At 38.5% G+C, this 22751-nt stretch overlaps 1 protein-coding gene across 6 annotated transcripts in view; it reads left to right on the forward strand.

Moving 5' to 3' along the window:
- The window catches only part of NR1H4 (nuclear receptor subfamily 1 group H member 4), an 88714-nt gene that overhangs the window by 39964 nt on the left and 25999 nt on the right, over positions 1 to 22751 (forward strand). For 2 of the 6 annotated variants that reach the window (XM_082349649.1, XM_082349650.1), the window contains exons 1-2: positions 892 to 5233; positions 10527 to 10892. In XM_082349649.1, coding sequence (XP_082205775.1) covers positions 4951 to 5233; positions 10527 to 10892 — 649 coding nt within the window. In that variant the 5' untranslated portion in view covers positions 892 to 4950. Of the gene's footprint in view, positions 1 to 891; positions 5234 to 10526; positions 10893 to 22751 lie in introns of those variants that run through there. The other 4 variants (XM_082349651.1, XM_082349652.1, XM_082349653.1 and 1 more) reach the window with 2 other exon arrangements.

The following is a 22751-nucleotide window of genomic DNA, read 5'->3' on the forward strand; positions in this document are numbered from 1 at the left end:
CACATGCAGAACGCAGGATGGAAGGAGGTGGTGACCTAAGAGAGACAAGTCTGCTTTCCTTTGGGAGATCCTGAAAGCCAGGAAACTTGGTCAAAGATTAATTTAGTGGGTTAATAAAGGCTTCTCTGATGAATGAAGAAGGCAGGGTCTTATGCAATTAGTGCATAATAAAAGGTAATAATGACAAAGTCCACAGCTTCCCATGGTTTAACATAGTGAATAGGTAGAATGTGACATGTTAATTAAAATCTATGTATCCTTTTAGCAAATTGTGGTTTAAGAACTAAAGAAAAAAAAATCACAGAATTTTAAAGACTCAGTAAATAGAAAAGCATCCTAATAATAGCACAGAATAAGCAAGAAAAGGTACAATCTTATGTTCCCGTACTAAATGTTTCCAGTACAATGGGTCCCGTTCCTTTAGCTTGGTGATACTGGGAAACGTTCAATGAATGTGAGTGGAAATAAGCAATGAAATTGAAAGAAATAAAGTCTCAGAGGCAACTGAGACTCTCTGAACTTCAGTTTTCTCCCCTGTAAAATGGGAATAATAATGACATTCACTTCACAGTTTGTTGGAGGATTGAATAGCTGTGTGGAAAGTGTTCTGTAAATCTCAAGGCATCATAAAGCAGTATCGCTACTCCAGGGTTTGAAATGTAGTTATTATTTAAATTGTTAGAATGATAAACACCACTCTACTTATTAAAGGGAGGAAGTTCTGTTAATCTTATCATTGTTGAGTGCTAAGAATTTTCAAGGAGCCAACAAAAACCAACAATATGGAACTAAATTTCTGGGTGCTCTAAGAAAAAAACTCATGTTCTATCTCTCCTTGGCATTACAGCATTGCTAACAACAGCTATGGAATCCACGTATTTGTATAATTTTTATTATTGTTTCTAGTAGTCTTTCCAAAGCCCCATTCTGAATGAGGCCTAGCAAGGGGCAGGAGGGCAGATTCTATATAATCCTATTCACTCACACTTCATTTCCTTTAGCTACTTCTCATAACGTTATGCTTTTCTCAGCTGTTCATGCTCATTTTCTCTGGGTAGCTTTATTTTTATTGGAATCTGGTTCTTGCCTATGTCTTTTGCTTAAATTAAAACAATCTTTCAGATGTTACAGAATCAGCTGGATGTTTTAAAATACAATTAAAGGTCTTGAGATGCAGTGTTGTGTAATATTTCTGACATTTGATTTCAAGTCTTTTTCCATCTCACTGAGTTTAACACAAGTGAATGTAGTTCTGACTTGATGGGTCAATCAAAGCCAAAAGTTTCCAGAAGATGGAAAGATACCACTGTCTCAGACAAAATGGAACGTTGCTTTAGCATAATTTAAATATTTTGTCACTACCATTTCTTATCCATATCTCTTCCACAGATTGAAGCAGTCTCTAAGATTTTTTACTAATTCCCTGTGGCTTTGGTTTTTGCTCTCCCAGGATTCTCAGATCTGGTGCTCTTGTTAGTGAGGTTAAGAAATGGGAGAAGGAAAAGAAATATCAGAAGAGCCTTTCCTTATTACAACATAAGTTACTGCTTCTTTTAGATAGGGCATGCATAGTTTGGAAAATGCATGCGATGAGGTGCATGTTGGCCAGCTAGTGGGCAAATCCATTGCCATCCAGAGCCTGGCTCTCAATCTTGCAGGCTAAGAAACAGGTCTCAGGGGCTCTCAGAATAACCAAACTGAGAAAGGTTGACTATGAAAACAGACTGCAAATTTATACATTTACAGTGATAAAAAAAATTGTGATCATAACAGCTACCATTTCTTGAGTGCTTTCTATATGTCAGGCGTCATGCTAAGCACATTTTACATTTGTTAGTGGACTCTCATTCAGTCCCATCTCTGCCATTTACTGGTATGTGGTCTTAGGCAAATTCTTTAACTTTGTGCAAGTTACTTGTCTTATTTAATAGAATTCTCAGAAGAATGCCTGGCACATTGTAAGTACTCTGTAAGTATTTGCCATTAATATTAATTCTCATAACACTCCTATAAGGTAGATACCATTACTATTCCCCTTTTACTGCTGAGAAAATGGACATTTAAAGATGTCAAAGAATCTGCTGAATTTCCATAGATAGTAAGTAGACAACCAAAGTATAGTCAGGACAAGGAATCGGAATTGGATGATTACGGATTCAGGTTAAGAGAACACTCCTGTTCACCTTCTCAGTGGAGAAGGTCTTTCCAGTGAGATTATTTCACTCAAAGTGTGTTAGCCAAGTCTATTCTCAGGGATAGTTCTCAGAAAAGCATTGCCAGCACTTGCTCTGGGACTTCCCTATTTTTTATAGCATCATATCTAATGCCCCTCCTTGCCGTGACTGGCATTTTATTCACATTGCCCCAAGTACCGTCTACAACAGTGCTGTCCAATAGAACTTTCTGTGATGATAAAAATGCTGTAGATTTACTTTGTCTAATGCAGTAACCACTAACCACACGTGGCTACTGATCACTAGTGTGTAACTAGTGTAACTGAGGAACTGATTCTAATTTTACATAATTTAAATTAACTTAAATTTAAGTAGCCATATATGGTTAGTGGCTACTGTTTCAAACAGCACAGACCTGTAGGGGAAAAATGTACCTTGGGGAAAAAAAATAGCACGAAGCAGTTGGTCCTCACTGCAAAAGAAGCAAAGGGATTCAATCAGTCTTATTATGAGAACATCCTGTGTGAATTTCACTCAGCAACAAGGGTTTCCTGGGTCAGCTAAATTATCCTGCTCATTTCTTTTTTAGTATTGAAGTTTCTGAGGGCAACAGATAGGCTCATCTGTTTGACCAGTGAAAAACTCAGTAGAGAATTCTTGAAATATAAAATTCAAAGATAGTTTGTCCTGGTTCTTAGCCTTTGGGTAGCTCTTCCAGCTTAGAGTCCCTCAAGGCAAGTATAGCTCTTGGGTTGTGAGGGGGGGGAGAATGAGGTTAGAAGTAAACTGAGGATTGAGAACAGCTTTGCAAATGGTGATTCTTGGTTGAGCAATCCAAGCTGCAATAGACCTAGGAACCATCATTCTTTCCTTTTTCTTGGCAATTAGGGCAAGTGTGCTTTAGTTTTTTCACCACAAGGTTTTGAGCGAGAAGACCTTGGTTACAGCCTTTGCTTCATCCCTTAATAGCTGGGTGACTTTAGACAAATCATTTAACTTCACTGAGTTGACCTTCCATGTCTGTAAAATAGGGTAAAAGATAATGGGCATCATAAATTATACCTTCCTCAAAGGGTGCAAGTAAGGATCAGATGAGATAATGCATGTAGAACCACCTTGTAAACCTGTAAAGGCTGAGGAAATGGCTTAGCAGTGATTATCACGTTTATATAGATCACATTTGCCTTTTAAAACTGCTTTCACACTTATTATGTTATTTTATCTTCACAACGGGTCCATGAGGGAAGTAGAGCAGGAATTATTAGCTCTGTTTTACCATCTGTTGATGTAGACAAATGAGGTCCACAGAAGCTGAGAGACTGTCCTAAGGTGACACAGTGTGTCTGGTTGCATTATCCCTAAGCTCAACCCTGGACCTACTGAGTCCTATTCTGAAGCCCTCCCTTCCAAAAAATACCCAACAGTCACAAGCTTGGTATCCACAAGTTATGCTGCAGAAATTATTCCTGCTCAGGAAGCAAGCCGCCCTACAACAAGAGTCCAAGGCTAAATAATTATAATATCGGTATAATGATGCCACACACTTAGCCACACACTCTGCTAAGCATTTAATAAATATTATTTTATTTAATCCTCATAATAACTCTATGAGGTTGCATGATTATCAGTCCCATTTTACAGATGAGGAAATTGAGGCAGAAAATGGTTCAGCTAGGGGCAAGACAGGAATAAAGACGCAGACATAGAGAATGGACTTGAGGACACGGGGAGGGGGAAGGGTAAGCTGAGACGAAGTGAGAGAGTGGCACGGACATATATACACTACCAAATGTAAAATAGACAGCTTGCGGGAAGCAGCCGCATAGCACAGGGAGATCAGCTTGTGCTTTGTGACCACCTAGAGGGGTGGGATAAGGAGGGTGGGAGGGAGACGCAAGAGGGAGGGGTTATGCGGATATATGTATAGATATAGCTGATTCACTTTGTTATATAGCAGCAACTAACACAACAATGTAAAGCAATTATACTCCAATAAAGATGTTAAAAAAAGAAAAGAAAATGGTTCAGGAATTTGTCCATGGTCCACAGAGCTAGTGAGTGCCAAGGGAGCCTACATGTATTAGTTTGCTAAGGCTGCTGTAATAAAATACCACAGACTGGGTGGCTTAAATGACAGAAATGTATTGTTTTACCATTCTGGAGGCTAGAAGTCCAAAATCAAGGTGTTAGCTGGGTGGGTTCTTTCTGAAGGCTGAGAGGGAAGGTTCTGTTCCTGGCCTCTCTTCCTGGATTGTAGATGACATTTTCCTTGTGTATCTTCACATTGTCTTTTCTCTATGAGTTTCTGTCTCTGAAATACAAATTTCCCATTTGTATAAGGACACCAGTCCTATGGGATTAAGAGGGGACACACTTCCACCCATAACACTGGATATAAACCCAGATTAGTTTAGCTCACGCTGATAAGTATTATGCTTTAATGCTTCCTGACATTACAAAATTATACCAATCTGTATCCTTTTGAGAGGAATGAATGTCAAGACGTAGAAAATGGCATTTGACCCCCAAATCCACTTTTAGAGCCACTGAACAAAAATCTGTCCTGTAAAAATTCCTAAATTGGAACGTGCTCCCCAAAAATGTTTATCTAAGAGACTGGTTTCCAGCTTACTAGGCAATTTGGCATCGAGGACTTTTCTCATAAACATTTACAAATATTCTGCTCGGTAATGAAGTTAATCAGTAAACCCCACAACCTCTGGCCTCTGTCACTCCTTACCTAGTCTCATTTTCAGTTGCTGTGAGTAAGCTAAGAATGGTAATGCAGTTTCCGGAGTTAGAAAATCCAGGTCAAATTAGTCCTTGTCACAGCTGCACGTCGTTGGGATTTGCCATGGAAATCATGAGCATGAAGCCTGCTAAAGGTAGGCGGAGGTTCGCAGATGCTGGCGGTGGGGCTTCTGCCACTGGACTGAGGAAACATGGGGCACTTTTGCTTGAGATTCCAGTAACAGATCTCTGTCAAAGATGGCTCAGTCAGAACCAGAAGACTGGGGTGAGAAGCTGGGGTGGTGAGATTACTATAGGGTTCCAGGCAGGTGAGTATCTCATTGAGACTAAATCTAAGTGTGTTTTCCCTATAGTTCTTCACTGGATAGTGTGTAAAATTAGCACCATTCTTCCAAGTTAAACACTAGGCAGTTCTAGCATTAATGCCTTGGACACTTGAAAAAACATTTTAGAGTACATGATTTCATGCAGTGTTTTTAAAATGGCAAGTCTCAGATCCCAGTGGGTCATGATATCTATATTGTGACTTGTGACCAGCATTAAAAATTTAGAATAGACTAGAATAGGAATACAATAGAAATGTCAGAGTGCCCGTCAAGAGGTAAGGATAAGTGTTATTCCACGGAAATTTTGTTTCAGTTATTTATACATATGTATAAGTGTGTATGGGGTAATGATATAAGATTTATTTCAAACTATGCATTGTGATGAGAAAAATAAAAAGAGATCAAAAAACATTAATTTACTGAACTAGTTTCACAGTAGATTTCTCCCAATAGTCAATGGAAAATCAGATAAGTAAAGAGCATACCTTTAAGCCCGCTTTGTTTTCTCTGAAGTAAAATATAGATTATAATTAAAACATAAACAGTATAATATAATGTTGTCTGTTTTAATATTTTTTTCAGAATAGAATCTTACCTTTTGAATTTCCAGCTAAAAGAGAAGCTCGAATCATTTTTATAATAATTACAATTTTGAACATATTTCTGGTTGTAGACTTGGCAGCACGTTATTTTGTTTAAATGTATTGTTTAAAAATGACTGACACTGTATTTTTTTTAAAATAAATTTATTTATTTATTTATTGGCTGCATTGGGTCTTCGTTGCTGCATGCGGGCTTTCTCTAGCTGCGGTGAGCGGGGGCTACTCTTCCTTACGGTGCGCGGGCTTCTCATCGCGATGGCTTCTCCTGTTGCACAGCACGGGCTCTAGGCGAGCGGGCTTCAGTAGTTGTGGCATGCAGCCTCAGTAGTTGTGGCTCTCGGGCTCTAGAGTGCCGGCTCTGTAGTTGTGGTGTGCAGGCTTATTTGCTCCGCGGCATGTGGGATCTTCCCGGACCGGGGTTCGAACCCGTGTCCCTTGCATTGGCAGGTGGATTCTTAACCACTGAGCCACCAGGGAAGCCCCTGACACTGTATTTAGAGGTGGAAATTAGTTGGAAGGCGGGGGAAGTAAATTTTCCATCGTTTGAACTTAATAAACATTTATTAAAGATTTACACTGTGTCAGGCTTTGTGTAAGGTGCCAGGAATGAAGGAGAAAAGGGAATGTAACATATAGTAATCTAATGTATTTCCCAGGAGTTCACAGACTAACCACAACAACAAAAATGTATTGAATGTTTATGCTTAGGCACTATGCAGTTTACATTCTTTGTCTTAGTTTATCTTTATTGCAACCTTTAACGTAGATACTATATTTTGTTTCAATTACTATATTATCCCAGCTTTTTAAAAAAAAATTTTATTGAAGTATAGCTGCTTTACAACGTTGTGTTAGTTTCTGCTGTACAGCAGTGAATCAGCTATATGTATGCATATAGCCCCTCTTTTTTGGATTTCCTTCCCATTTAGGTCACCACAGAGCATTGAGTAGAGTTCCCTGCGCTGTACAGTAGGTTCTCATTAGTTATCTATTTTATACATAGTAGTGTATTATATTATCCCGGCTTTATAGAGGAAGGAACAGAAGCTTAAAGAAGTTCAATGTCTTTCCCAAGTTCATACATCTAGCAAGTTGCAGGTGAACTGAATCCAGATTTGTCTACACGGAAGCGCTTGTACCGAGTATGTCCTACCACCTCAAATGATATAGCATGAAAGATAAGCCTGTAAACCAACAAAAATGATGGTATATGCTTCTGAGTGCTGCAGTAGAAGTGTGTACAGAGGGTAGGAGAGATTAATTCTACCTAGGAAAACTGGGACAGGCCTCACAGAGGAGGTGATGGGTTGACAAACTGGGTGGGGAGAGGCACCAACATCACAAAGGCCTGGCACCAGGAATGGCACACAACTTCATAAACCAAGTCATATCATCTATTAAGAAACCATGGATTGGGAAATAAAGGAAGGCCGAGAAGGCAATTTTTCCATTCATGAAACATTTCAACAAACATTCATGAAACATTTACTAGAATCAGCGTTGTGCCAGGGATGAAAAACTGGATATAATCTGAACCCTTTATCGGGCTCATCAGAAACTAACTGTGGGTTTATGAAGAAGTGCCATCCTTTGTACATGAACCTGATTCTCCCATTTAGGTACACAGTGGTTCTGGTCACAAACTCCTTAGAGCTGCGCTGTCGGATATGGCAGTCGTTAGCCACATGCAGCTATTTAATTTTAAATTTAATTATTTAAAGTTACATAAAATGAAAAATTCATTTCCTCATTATTACTAGCCATGTTTCAAATGTTCAATATTCCATATGGTTAGCGGCTACCATGTTGAAAGGTATAGAATGCTTGCATCTCAGAAATTTCCCTTTGATGGTACTCCTTTAGAGAAACTATTAAATGCTGCCAAATGACTCTCTACCCAGAAAAATGTTGCTTCCCTTTACAGGGGGTCTCAGCCTCTCCTGGAGTCCATTCAAGTGTTCGCATTTAAGAACTCTTCCCTAAACTCCCATGGAGAGTTTCTGTTATAAACAAATCCAAATTCTCCTATTTCTTGATAAACTGATTCTTTAAAATATCACTCATAAATTGTATTAAAATAGAAATGAATTTACCTTTTCTGAAAGTACACTCTAAAGTTGACCTACCTTTGCCCTCTCCACATCTTATGCTCTGTCAGAAAATTCTATATTTGTTTACTTGGTTTTATCCCAGCCCTTGACATACCCCCACCCCTCCCCACCCCAAACACACAAACAAGAGAAAGTCTGGGACCTCTTCTATCTGTTTTCTATCTGTCTTGTTCACTATTGTATCCTCGGAACCTAGGACAGTGTCAGGCAAATTTTAAGTGTTCAATGTATTTATAAGTGAAAGAAGTATCCTATAACTTATAGCATCAAAACAGACTGATGTATATTAATATTTACTAACTAACTATCATTACAGTCAAGATTTTGCTAGGTTCTTTAGGAAACAAACATGTCTTTTTATGGTACTCAACTTATCAAAACTTTTTCTCAGAACCTGTATCTTATACTCAGAATTACCTTATGAGATAGCGAGGCTGGGTGTTAGTAGCCCCATTTTACAGAAGAAACAGAAAAATGTTAGGCAGTTGTTCAAGGTCTCACAGTCAGTTCATGGAAGTTATTCTTGTCCCACCATTTTGGATGATGTTGTCCATGCTGGGTTTTTTTAATTGTAAGTTGCCTGTATATTTATTGTCTCTACTCTGTGGAAATTTGGTGGGAACACTGTGAAATACTAGAAGTGGATGTGCTTTGGGAATAGAGGCATTATTTAATAATATTGTGTACTGATCTCATATTCTTACCCTGTTTTGTGTTGTTTTCATATAGTAGAATTGATGTCTTTGTGAAAGTGTTCCATTTTAATTGAGATGATTCCAGATATTGGTAACATGATTTGACTTGAGTTGGGACTCCATTGTGTCTCTTGATTATTAAAAGATTTGTTGAAATAATGCTCAGAGATCTTGGAATTGTCTTGTGAGGAGAAAACAACTACACATTTCCTTAGATACTACAGAATCCAGATTCTGTCATTAATTGATTATGTGACTTCAGGCAAGTTGCTTAACTTTACTAGACCTGTAGATGGAGAGAAACTGGGGCTGGGAGTGGGGATGGGAAGTTGAGTGAGGGTAAGATGGGTTGGAGGATAAAATCTAGATGAAACTAATGATTTTAACGCTTTTAGCTCTTTTCAATTGTATTCACTCTAGAAATTTTAACCATATTTAATTATTAAATAGATCAAGATTTTGCTCATATTTTAGCTTCTCTTTTTTCTGTAATAATTCCATATTTTTATATTTTTCCATTTTGCAGTCATAAGACAAAGCACCATTGCCAAAATTTTTTGACTGTCAGATATACTGACTCAGTGCTGGTTTTATATGGATAAGTTGGGCATGAAAGAAACAAAATTGATTTTGCACAGACATTGTATCCTTTGTGTTCCATCAGTGATTTCCTGTATCAATGCAGAAAGCATTTTTTTTTCAACAAACATTTAACATACATATTTTCCACTTTGCGTTGTAGAAAGGCCCTGAATTCTAATGCCCATAAACTGTTGGTCATACACTTATAGAGGTTTTAGACATAAAGAAGAACTGTATCATCATGCAGCATGGAGTCTTCTCTTTACAGATAAGTAAAGGGAGGCCCATGAAGGGTAGGTAAGTACTATACAACTGGGTTCAGACACCCAGGGACCTAGGTTTAGGGAAGACTTCCCAAGAGAAGCTATACTTAAAGGGAAATTTAGAGATAAGTGGAGAATAGTGAGATGACGTTCTTGGAGGGAATGGCTGTTGAGGAAAGTTCCAGGCTCAGGAAGCAGCATGTGGGAAAGGTCCTGAGTCTGGAAGCAGCAAGGCATATTTAAGGAATATGGAAGTCGGAACATGGGAAATGGCTGGAAAAGAAAGAAAAGGTAAGATCATGCAGAGTCTTGCAGGCCTAGCTATAGGTTACCTGCAAGTGGAGGCACTGAAGGGACTCACAAACTCAAGTACAGAGGGAGGAAGAGAAAAGCTTTAAAGCATCACACATTTGAAATTATCCCAGAGAGGAGCAATTCAGCACATGGGCTTTGAAGTCAGACTCAAAGCCCAAATCTCAGCTACTTAGGTGTGTAGGAATAAAGTTGCCTAATTACTCTGTGCCTCTGACTACTCAATTTTAAGTGGGGATAATACCGTTACCCACTTTATAGGATTTTGTAAGACAGAAATGACAAAAGATAGCATTTGTATATGCCTGTCCTTCATCTTTGTTTTCTGTGGATTGTTGAATGTTTTACATGTTGAATAGTTTTTTTAACTTTCCTTTTTTTCTTTTTCTTTTAAACATTCTTGTTTGTTTTCCTTTTCTCCATGTTGAATGTTTTCTTATTGGTTTGTAAAAGCTCTTTACATATGAATGATATGAGTGTTTTGTCTGTCCGCTATGTTACAGCTATCTTTCTGAGCTTTTAATTTTGTCATTTAATCTGTTAATAGTTCTTTTACTGTAAAAAAGTTAATTTTATATTAAAATTTTAATGTAAATATTTAAATATTTCAATCTTTCCTTAGAGCCTGTACTCCTAACCATATGCTAAACTGCCTCTCTTATTTATAGAATGATGACATTAATTCCAGTTTTGTTATCACTTTTGTTCAGGTGTACTAACAGAACAAGCAGCAGGTCCTCTGGGACAGAATCTAGAGGTGGAACCATACTCACAATACAACAACATTCAGTTTCCCCAAGTTCAACCACAGATTTCCTCATCTTCCTATTATTCCAACCTGGGTTTCTATCCCCAGCAGCCTGAAGAATGGTACTCTCCTGGAATATATGAACTCAGGCGAATGCCTGCTGAGACTCTCTACCAGGGAGAGACTGAGGTAGTGGAGATTCCTGTGACAAAGAAGCCCCGACTGGGTGCATCAGCAGGGAGAATAAAAGGGGATGAGCTATGTGTTGTTTGTGGAGACAGAGCATCCGGTTACCACTATAATGCACTGACCTGTGAGGGGTGCAAAGGTAAGCCTCTTTTGGTTGGCAATTTTCTCCTTATTAAAGTTTTTCTCTATTGGTTGTTGAAATCCCTCAAACTGGATTCTTCCCTTTTCCCAAATAACTTCCCATTTTCTCATCCTCTGCTCCTACTTCTTCCTACATCTTCTCCTTCATTGGGATGTCATAGATTTCTAGGGAAAGCTTACTAGAGTATTTAGCTTGGATATAAGTAAACTTTGTCCTATTCACAACCTCACACATAGTTAGAAGGAATTTATGATTGTGGGTTTTGTTTGTTTGTGTTGTTTTTTAAAAGAAAGAGAAATTGCTGAACTCATCTCTTTTAAAATTAAGGTCAAGGAGAATAAGATTTTATTCAATAAATATTTTAACATACATTTTCATGTACTCTAGTTAATTGAGAAAGAGACAGAGGAAGAAAAACAAACAAAAGAAAACAAAAAGGAAGTAATGATAGCCTATATTCAACAAATATTTCACTTAGCAGGAAAATAGATCTGTGAGCAATGCTGTAGGGGAAATCAATGAAATTGCAATCCATTTAGGATGGATAAAGTATAACACATGAAACATGAAAATGACTCAATATAAAGCCCTATGTGATCATTCTCCCGATAAGGACACAGATGATAAGTTTGTAAAATTTCAGAGGAAAGAACTTAACGGACTAGTAGATTCATGTATTTATTTTTGCATTTGTTCTTTCAACAAATATTTATGGGATGCCTACCATGTATTAGGCACTCTGTTAGCTCCCAGGACTTTGAAAGCTGATAAAGAACTGTCTCCGGAGTAGAATCTGTTGAATGGTGAGCCAGTTTGCCAGATGCCAATGGTGTTCCCAGATGCCAATGATTGCCATAAAAATAAACAGAGGACCCAGCCACATAAGAATGGCTCTAGGACATTTCAAACCTTTGAAAGTTCAAGTGATCAGATTGTCTAAAATTATATTAGTCAGCTCTTTAAAACTTGGTGTGATTTCATTAGATTTTTAAAAAACAAAGTAGTATTTATGCCCCAAATTTAAAAATTAAAACAGATCTATAAAGAAAATTTCAAAGATCTCGTTTATGGCCTTTAAAATACTCTTATCCTTTTTGTGGAGAGCCAAGTCTATATGGGTAAAAGTTACATATAAATTCTTTGAAGACATAGATTGTGTCTTCTTCAGCTCTGTTACTCCTCATAGCATCTAACACAGTGTCTGGTACATAGTAAATGTGTAAATAAATAAAAGCATAGTAAATTTGGAATGCCATAATGATAATCCATGCTCATCACTTCCTAGCTAAGAAGGGGTGTAGCTTCAAATCTCCTGCTTCTAAATCTAACCCCAGAGCCTCTATTATTAACCACCAAGTGATCATTCTGCTCTCTGAGCTATTTGTTCAAGGCTAATATTGACTAACTTGGTGGCCAAAGGAAGAGAATCAAGTGCTCCATTTAGGTGTCAAGGTATCGGTATTATCCAAACCAAGGGGATAAAACCCTAAAGTTAGTAACCTGGACCAGCTCACCTCCTTACAGGTGAATGCTGGAGTGAAACCTGGTTGTCCTGAGAATTCCGGGGCGTGGCAGGGTGAGTAGAGGGAGACCAGAGTGCCATGGACAACCCTACAAAATAGCGACTCAAAGACAGGCAGAGGATGAGAAGCCCATAAAGGATAGAAAATAGAAGTCAAAGCTAGGAAGCTACTAGGCAAGTGCAGGGTCAGGAGACCAGGGGACAGAAAACTGGTCTAAGGAGAACCAGTCCTCTGGGGAGCTCAGGGAGGAAAAGCTGGATCTGAACATAGGTATATTTTTAAGAGCAGAGTAAGGCAGAGCTTTTTCTTTGATTTTGATTTGAGACTTTGCCCCCATGATGACAGCAGAAGGACAAGAGTGCAAGAGCAGATGAGATAGAGCCAGGCAGGGCCCATGTTCTACATCAGGGTTTGGCAATTTTTTTCTGTAAAGAGACAGATAGTAAATATTGTAGGCTTTGCACCATAGCGGCCTTGTTGCGATTACGCAACTCTGCAAACTCAGCCACGTAAGAGTGGCTTTACTTAGCCTACAAAAATAGGCAGGACAATAAAAAACAGTCAGTGGGCCGAATTTGGCCCAGGGCCTAGCTGTAATTTGCTGACCCCTGTTCTAGACCCATAACTCTCAATGGTCAGTATCAGAATTAACTGGAAACTATGCAGTGAGAGAGCATAGCACTCAGGGTATATATGCAAGAAAAATAACCTTTTTTGTATAATTGGATTTAATCCAATTTCAAGCCCTGGTGGAAACTTTATTTCATCAATTCAGGATGAATCTCCTGAGTTTTTTGGGCCCTGGAGGTGGGGCTCTGGTTCTTGGTGCTGTTAACGTAGTCCAGCATTGTTGAGGGCTGTTCTCGATGGTCTTCGCTCACCAGTGGGAAAGGTCTCTGAAGTGCCATCCTGGCATCCTGAGCACGCTCCTGCTTCCCATCTGGCCCCACCTGCTTCCCTGCTGCTCAGATGGGTGGGTTCCTGATGCTTCTGCACCGTCACCTGGAATGCCTGGCTGCCCAGGGAAACCACATGGCCACGTCATCCGTTCCTGGGCCTTGTGGGGTGCAGGGAACCCCAAGGGCCTCCCCTGACTCTCCCCAGGAAAGAGCGCAAGAATCCCTCTGTTCTAGGATTTCCCAATGATGTGGAGTTCCCATAAGCTTTCTGCAAACCCAATCCCAGGGCTCAGTCTGAGGATTACGGGGTGGGAGGGACAGAGTTCAGGACCTTCTCATGTACTTAACATGTCTTAACTCTTTGGTTGTCTGCCTCTCCCAATTTGGGGAAATTTTGTTAGTGTCTGGGATCTTGGGGCTTAGGCTTTGGTGACTGAAAAGCCAATAATTGGCTCCTTTGTGCTTTTTAGATGTTCTCTCGAGAAAACAAATGAAAATCATTCTAGCTTAGTAAATGGGGAGGAAGTGCACAGAATAGGGTAGAGTTCAAGCCAAAGAACCAGTGCCTCTGGGCCGGGCAGGCCTAACAGCTTGGCCAACTTCATCCCCCTGCCCCACACCCCTTGGATATCTGCGCTTACCAGATACAAAATGAATTTCACACCATAACTTTCCATCAGAGGGAGTACGAGCTCTGGGATTTGACAGGCATGAATTGAATCTAGGCTCTATACCTCTTGGCTGACTAAGCAAGTTCCTTAATATATTGATTAGTCAAAGTTCAACAAAGTAAGCAGAAACCAAATTTCAAGCAAAGAAGAATCAGTACAGGAGAACTTGGAAGGGCAGAGGAACAGGTTCTATGCTGAGTCTCCAAGAGGATGCTCCAAGCCACACTGCAGAACTGGTTTGCCAGGGCAGTTGTTATTCAAGAAGATGGGGGGTCAGGAAGCTAACATAAGAATTATTGACTCCAGGAAGACGGCACCTTAGTTGACCTTTAGGGATCAGGAAGTTGTCTTCACTGCAATTACTGGCTCCAGAGCCATAGCAAAGATGCCATAGCCATAGCAAAGATTACTGGCAGCCATAGCAAAGATCACGGTTAAATTTCCTGATTTCACTGGTCTCTGTTTCTGTTAGAAATATTTCAATTTTTCTTAAGGTTTTATTTGTTATAGGTATTTATGACATCAATGAGATAAATTTTGATTTTTTAAAAAAATAACAACTGCAGAACACAAGCATAATGCCAAGTGACAATGATAGCCATTTGCTCGGCACTAGATTAAATCGAGAGCTGTCCCTCCCCCTCGGTTATCAGTGTGGAGCATATGGAAATATGCTAAGGTCTGGATGAATTTTGATTCAAACCTCAGACCTCAACTGACAAAACTGATCTGCATCTGACTGGATATTTCAAATGGCTGCATTCCCAAATAGGTCAATGTCAATGTCACTCACAACTGTCTCCATGCCAGGAAAGAATGGTAGAAAGCTTAAAAGGCATTTTATGAGTAAATGGGGGACTTTTCATCCTTTGGAACATATTTTTATATAATATAGTGAACCAGCATTAGACTTAGTGCTGAAGTTTTAGAAAAGATTCTAGAATTATTGAAACAATTGTGACATGTAGGATAGATGTAGAGAGTTTCCAATGGGCCTTTGGTTTATGGGTTAGAGCTGAGATGCCCTGACTTACTTATAAACTTACTGAAATCCTATTGGATTTTGAGGTCTGATTTTATAAAATTTAATAATGATCCCAATGAACTCTATAGGTCAAATTATCTTAGAGTGTGATTCAAGGGGTGGGGCTTAAATGATTTCACTGCATTGGAAGCCTTTTGTTATAAAAGTCTTGGGAAGAGAAGGACTCTGAAGGCAGATAACCTAGATTCCAACCCCAGCTGATTCTCTTCCAAGTTACTTAATGTCTCTGGGCTTCAGACTTCTTACCTGTAAAATGAGGATAATAATAAAGATGAGGAGGAGGAGGGTGAGATGATGGCAATGTGATGATGATAGACAGATAAATAGCATACATCAAGTGATTATTTTGTGCAGGCTTTATCAGGAGACTTTACATGTACTAACTCATTTCATCTTCAAGAAAACCCTTTGAGGTAGATTTAAATAAGGTAATGTATGTGAAGTGATTAACATAGTCTTTGCCAATAGGAAACCCTCAATAAATGTCCACTATTATTACTATTATCACTGGGTTGTCATGAAGAAAAATGAGACATTGGTGTTTTTTGTTTTGTTTTTTTTTGTTCTTTTATTTTATTTTATTTTTTTTAAGTTTCTTTTCTTTTTTCACAACTCACACACACACACACTGTATTTTATTTTTACAAGAGATAAATAAACTGATGCCAAGCATTGTAAATGGATGACCACAACAAAAACAACAATGATTGCAACTACCCAACACGAAACACACTCATACTATGTCATAATATTGACATTCAGTCCAGTAATCCTCCACTGTAACAGCTCCTTTACTCTGCAGTGAAAATTGATTTGTATATTTTTTGCCTCTGAGTCCTTGTGGGATTTTTTTTTTTATATTCAAACAGAAAGTCACAAAAATTATAATCATCCTCATCAGTTCACTCAGTCCCATGTAATTAATTTTTTTTCATCTTGATCTTTTGTTAGCACTTTTATGAATTCATCAGTTTTCCATTAGAGTTCTGAAAATGCTTATTCATTCAGTTCAGCAGTACAGTTACCAGAAACCTGTACTTGTCAGAGTCTTTTCCATGAATTCCTTGAAGATGAAACCCTTTTATAGGAATATTTTTGCGAAAGCATCAGAGTACACCCAGAACTGTCTGTAAATGACAAAAGACTTAAAAATGACCATGGTTAAAGATTTGATGAAAGTTCGTAATAATGCAATTGACAAGGAAATTTAGTTATTTCTGAGATATACATTTTAAAGAAATAACTAGAATTATGACTTATAACATTATACCAGAACATATAAGATTTTTAGAAATTTCATGTAATGTCTGAAACATTTATATTAACATATTTCCATACAAATAACCCAAAGAAAGTTTAGTATTAGTTGTTTTTTTGTTTGTTTTTTTATACTGCAGGTTCTTATTAGTCATCAATTTTATACACATCAGTGTATACATGTCAATCCCAATCGCCCAATTCAGCACACCACCATCCCTACCCCTCCATGGTTTTCCCCCCTTGGTGTCCATACGTTTGCTCTCTACATCTGTGTCTCAACTTCTGCCCTGCAAACCGGTTCATCTGAACCATTTTTCTAGGTTCCACATACATGCGTTAATATATGATATTTGTTTTTCTCTTTCTGACTTACTTCACTCTGTATGACAATCTCTAGATCCATCCACGTCTCAACAAATGACTCAATTTCATTCCTTTTTATGGCTGAGTAATATTCCATTGTATATATATACCACCTCTTCTTTATCCATTCATCTGTCGATGGGCATTTAGGTTGCTTCCATGACCTGGCTATTGTAAATAGTGCTGCAATGAACATTGGGGTGCATGTGTCTTTTTGAATTATGGTTTTCTCTGGGTATATGCCCAGTAGTGGGATTGCTGGATCATATGGTAATTCTATTTTTAGTTTTTTAAGGAACCTCCATACTGTTCTCCATAGTGGCTGTATCAATTTACATTCCCACCAACAGTGCAAGAGGGTTCCCTTTTCTCCACACCCTCTCCAGCATTTCTTGTCTGTACATTTTCTGATGACGCCCATTCTAACTGGTGTGAGGTGATACCTCATTGTAGTTTTGATTTGCATTTCTCTAATAATTAGTGATGTTGAGCAGCTTTTCATGTGCTTCTTGGCCATCTGTATGTCTTCTTTGGAGAAATGTCTATTTAGGTCTTCTGCCCATTTTTGGATTGGGTTGTTTGTTTCTTTAGTATTGAGCTGCATGAGCTGTTTATATATTTTGGAGATTAATCCTTTGTCCGTTGATTCATTTGCAAATAGAGACATTGTTTTTAAAACTTCCAGCTCTGTACCTGGCACAACTTGAGTGCTCATAAAGCATTTGCTATTGTTGTTTTGTTGATGAATTCCTATTATTTTATCATTGTTATTCTTCTCTTCATCCAGCCCCCCTAATTTGGATCATGCACTATTTTCAAAACTCTCTCTCTTCCTATTAGTTAACTAATTAAGCCTCTAGCTGCTGGGAGTTTGAATTAATTAATTCGATTTTTTTCAGTAAATATTATTAAGTATCAACTATATGCCAGGCGCTATTCTAAGCCTACATGATACAGTGGTGAACAAAACAAAATTCCTGCTCTCACTCTCACCATTTTAAAGCAAAGTAGGAAAACAGTTTACATAATTGAGCTAAAATAGACAAAAAGAGAAACCAGTAAAACAAGCAAACAAAAAAGATTAAAAATACAAAAGCAATAAAATGATATCTAAAAGAATGTACAGAAAAAGGAAATGATAGAAGGGTGATTTCCAATGAATAAAAGTTGATATTTCAAATAAATATAGAGCAATGATGTAAGACAAACTGAAGATAATAGAAATTAGATTCAAGTAAGAAAAAATGTTTAAACTAAATATATAAGCAATATATAAATAGGAAAGTAGTGACTAGAGGCCACTAGTCAGTATAAGCCTCCAGCTCCTGGGAGTTTGCCTACCCGGGAGTTTAAACAGCTGTTAAAGGCCTGAAAAGCCCAACCCCTGCAGATGTTACCCTTCCCCTCAATCTCCCAAGGATACCCAGTGGGGGTGAGGGTGTCCACAGATTTTTGCTTTCAACTCCTTTAGACAACTTCGTCACTTAAACATTTTGTCAAAGCAATGAGTACACGTCACTCAAAAGTCAAACGGTAGAAAAGCCCCTGCCCAACCATTTCTGCCCCAAGTCCTGTTCCCCAGAGGCAACCACTGATAACCACTAGTGGTTTTGTGTTTTTGTGTTTTGCATTTTGTTTTTTGATCATTTGGATAGGTTTTATTTCCACAGAAACATCTCCCCTCCTTACAAACACAGAATTAAAGATATAGAGAAGGCATACAATTTTTAAAATAATATTCCTTTATTATGCTTTTCATATCCATGGAATTAGTAGTAATGGCTCTCTTTTATTTCTGATACTAGTAATTTGTGTCTTCTCTCTTTTTCTTGGTTAGCCTTGCTAGATATTTTTCAATTTTATTGATCTTTTTGGAGAGCCAGCTTTGGTTTCATTGATTTTCTCTGTTGTATTCCTATTTTCAATTTCACTGATCCTGCTCTAACTTTTATTATTTCTCCTCTTCAGCTTACTTTGGATTTAATTTGCTCTCTTTTCTAGTTTCCTAAGGTGGAGGTTTAGATCATTGGATTTTATGTATTTCTTTTCTAATGTATTCAGTTAATGCTATGAATTTTTCCTCTGAGCACTGCTTTTGCTATACCCCACAAATTTTGATGAGTTGTATTTTCATTTTCATTTAGTTCATTTCTACTTTTTTCCTTTGATAGCCACCTCCGTATTTTAGATGTACTTTATGTGTAACATTTCAGAAATGCTTTGTTACTGAAACAGGTAGGACTAAGTGTAAGACATATCATATTCCTGTATTTCTGTAATCAAATTTAATCTTTCCCAGGCTCATAATTCCTCTGGCTGATGAGAAATTCCACTAAGGATATATTTGGGGATGCTCTTTTCCCCAGGAACAGGCACAAATCTCAGGGGTCTTACACAGGGTGGAATATGTTAGTATTAGTTGATACGCTCGTTGTTCACCTTTGAATTGATCCCTTGAGAGTGGACAACTCAGCCACCTTTTGACATGGGTATTTTATCTCAGGGTTTCCAAGGTCATGGTTATTAGTATCTTCCTGTCCTCATCTCAGAGCTATCCCATTAGAGATTTGTCACCTCTCTAGAGGCTCTTTATGGGTGTTGGTCCAATACTCAGGGAACCTGTGAGACTCATCCCATTCTCAGGCTCTGGTGAAGTTCCCCAAATCTCTTTACAGCTAAGCTGACTCTGCTCCCCCAACTCTAAAAGCATTGACCTCCACCTCCATCATCTTTGAGATGATGCAGTATAACCCTTTCAATGAGGGGTTGAAAACAAAAGCCCTATCCAAGAGTTATCTTTATCTAGAGGTAAATAACTTCAGCTTTTGTCTTAGCAAGTGAGCATAAAGAGATGGCTACCCTCTTGGGATGGGATAGAAAAGCAAAAGACAACAAAACAACACCCCCAGACCCCAAAACAATAGGACCAAGTATAAATCACACATGAATCACTTGATAAATCATCCTTCACATTAAAATTCCTAAAATTGTTGAAAAAATACACATTTATGGACTCAGACAAACTGGGGAAGATAGTGATTCTTGGTTATGGGCTGGACAGTTTCCACTGGAGACTCTTTATTTCATTTATCCTTATAGTGGCTCCTTGAGATAGTATTATCATCTCCTTTATCCAAATAAAAATACCAACACTCAGAAATTTGCCCAGATCTCACAGCTATGAAAGAATGGAGTAGAACTGTTACTCAAATCTGCAGGACTCTTGAACTACACTTTTTCCTCTGTACCATCCTGCCCTTCATCCTGCTGTCAGTGGCTTTCCAAAGACAGCCAGCACTAAAGTACATACAAGGAAAGTCAGTGTTTTAAAAGTCAGTTCTGTTGGCGAAAACACTAACACAGAAAAAACAAACAAAGCCTAGATGATGGCAAATCCAAACCCATTGGTTGTTTGACAGAGTGGTCTCCTGGTGTTTTCCACCAACATACTTTCCAAAAGCAGTCATAACTATAAATTAGTGAACAACATTCACCGTGTACAAAATAAAACATCATCTAATAACTAAGGTTATCAGTCCCTTCCATACATAGAAATGAGAAGCATCTGTCATATTTTTAAAAATAAAGAACAGCATCAAATATAGAAATTTATACATTTACAGACAAGATCTTGTTTGTTCATTATCACACATTTTAACAAAATATGAGTAAATATGGAAAAAATTTTAAACCTCAAATATGAAATAAAGTCAGTCTATTATACTGACTTTTTATTTTCTTTTTTATTTTTAATTAATTATTTTACTTTTGGCTGTCTTGGTTTCTGTGCGAGGGCTTTCTCTAGTTGTGGCGAGCAGGGGCCACTCTTCATCGCGGTGCACGGGCCTCTCAGTGTCGTGGCCTCTCTTTGTTGCGGAGCACAAGCTCCAGACGCGCAGGCTTAGTAGTTGTGGTTCACAGGCCTAGTTGCTCCACGGCATGTGGGATCTTCCCTGACCAGGGCTCGAACCCGTGTCCCCTGCATTGGCAGGCAGACTCTCAACCACTGCGCCACCAGGGAAGCCCCCGTATTATACTGACTTTTAATTTTGCTCAAGCTTAGATGAACTGTGTCTATAACCATTCTGGGAAATATAGGATACACATTGTCAACTAATATAATATTTTTTTTATTATAAAATGTCAGGTAAGTGTAAAGGAGAATGTAGGTTCTGGATTTTTATTTGCAAAATACAAACCATTAAATATTGGATACCTCAAATCATATAGTTAATCAGAGAGAAAAACAAGGCATCTAGATATCTTCATTTCTAATTGTGGTACATATGAGATTTAAAAGATATACTTTGAGAACCTCATTTGAAAGATGCAGGGAGAGGCTAAGAAGCAGAGGTATGTTTTTGTTTGTTTGTTTGTTTTTAACATCTTTATTGGAGTATAATTGCTTTATAATGGTGCATTCATTTCTGCTTTATAACAAAGTGAATCAGCTATACATATGCATATATCCCCATATCTCCTCCTTATCCCACCCCTCTAGGTGGCCACAAAGCACCGAGCTGATCTCCCTGTGCTATGCGGCTGCTTCCCACTAGCTATCGATTTTACATTTGGTAGTGTATATATGTCCATGCCACTCTCTCACTTCGTCCCAGCCAAAGGTATGTTGTGATTGGTGATCTATTTGAAGTTTATAAAACTGTTCACCTCAGAGGAACACCATACAATCATGTGTTATTATTGAACATTTAATTTTTAATCTACTTAAGCTAATGAGATAACTATTAATAGTGTGTAGACTCTCTCCCTTCATTCATTCAACAACTATTTATTGGGTGCCTGGTAGGTACAGACACCACTCTTGGCCTAAGGGTATAACAGTGAATAAAACAAAGTTTGACAGAAGAAAATAAAATGTGACTTGCTGATGGTTTGGAGGTAGAGTGGGAGAGAAAGAGAAGAGACAAAAATGACTCCAAGAATTTTGGTCCTAGCAACAGGGAGATGGGTGTGAGATCTACTGAAAGGGGAAAACTGGGGAGGAGCAGGATTGGGTATGTAAAAGCAGAAGATCCATTCTGGACAGGTTAAGCTTAAGGTGCCTGTGAGATATCCAAGCGGAGAAGATGAGTAGGTGGTTAGGTTTGTGCATCTAGGGTTCATTAAAGAGACCTGGGCTAGAGATATAAATTTGAGAGGTCTCAGTACATCAATGTGTTTAAGCTGCATTTAAAGCCAAAGGGGTGGATGAGATCACATAAGGATTCAATTTAGTTAGAGGACTGAGGACTTAGCCATGGAGTGCTGGAATATTTAGAGGTTGGGAAGATCAAGATGACCTAAAAAGGAGAATGAGAAAGAGGGACCAGTGAGGAAGAAGGAGAACCAAGAGAGTGGACTCGTGGAGGCCAGTGAAAGAAATTGACTCAAGAGGGAAGAAGCACATAACTGTGTCAAACACTGATGGTGGTTCAATGAAGGGGAGCACTGAGAATTGAAGCAAAGTGGAGGATCCTTTTCAGTGGCATGGTGGGGGTAAAGCCTGATCAGCATGGGTTTAAGAGAAAAGGGAGGAGATCAAGTAGAGACAGCCAATATGAACTACTCTTTCAAGAAGTCTTATCATAAAGAGGAGCAGAGAAGCAGGGCAATGGATGGAAGGGTGGGGGTCAAGGGAGAGTTTTATTTTAAGGTGAGGTTTGTTTAGAAGGGGACCAGTCCATCTTTAGTAAAAGGAAGGAAAGCAGATTATGTGGTGCAGATACAGATAGACTGATGGATTTCATGGTGGTGCACATGGGAATTCTCTTTTGATATGTTCGATTTTCTCAGTCAAATAAAAAGCTCAGTTGTTAGCTGAGAGTCAGAGGTGAAGTGGTGTTGAGAGGTTGAAACGGAAAAGTTGTAACAAAGTCTAGGACAGGAGCGGGTGCTGACTAGGGACATGACAGGATTGCCTGCAGTATGGAAACCCCACCCCAGATTTGCTCTCAGGAACACATAAAACTATTAGTATGGTTGTGTGTTTCTTCCTAGCACATTGAGGCTACTCAAGTGTAGGCATGGAATAGGTGAAGAGTTGGGTTTAATCAAATTCAACAGAATCAAAAGAATTAAAGGAGATAGATGTGGTA

Source organism: Balaenoptera borealis (genome assembly GCF_965194805.1).
Source record: "Balaenoptera borealis genome assembly, chromosome: 13".
Classification (NCBI taxonomy): domain Eukaryota; kingdom Metazoa; phylum Chordata; class Mammalia; order Artiodactyla; family Balaenopteridae; genus Balaenoptera; species Balaenoptera borealis.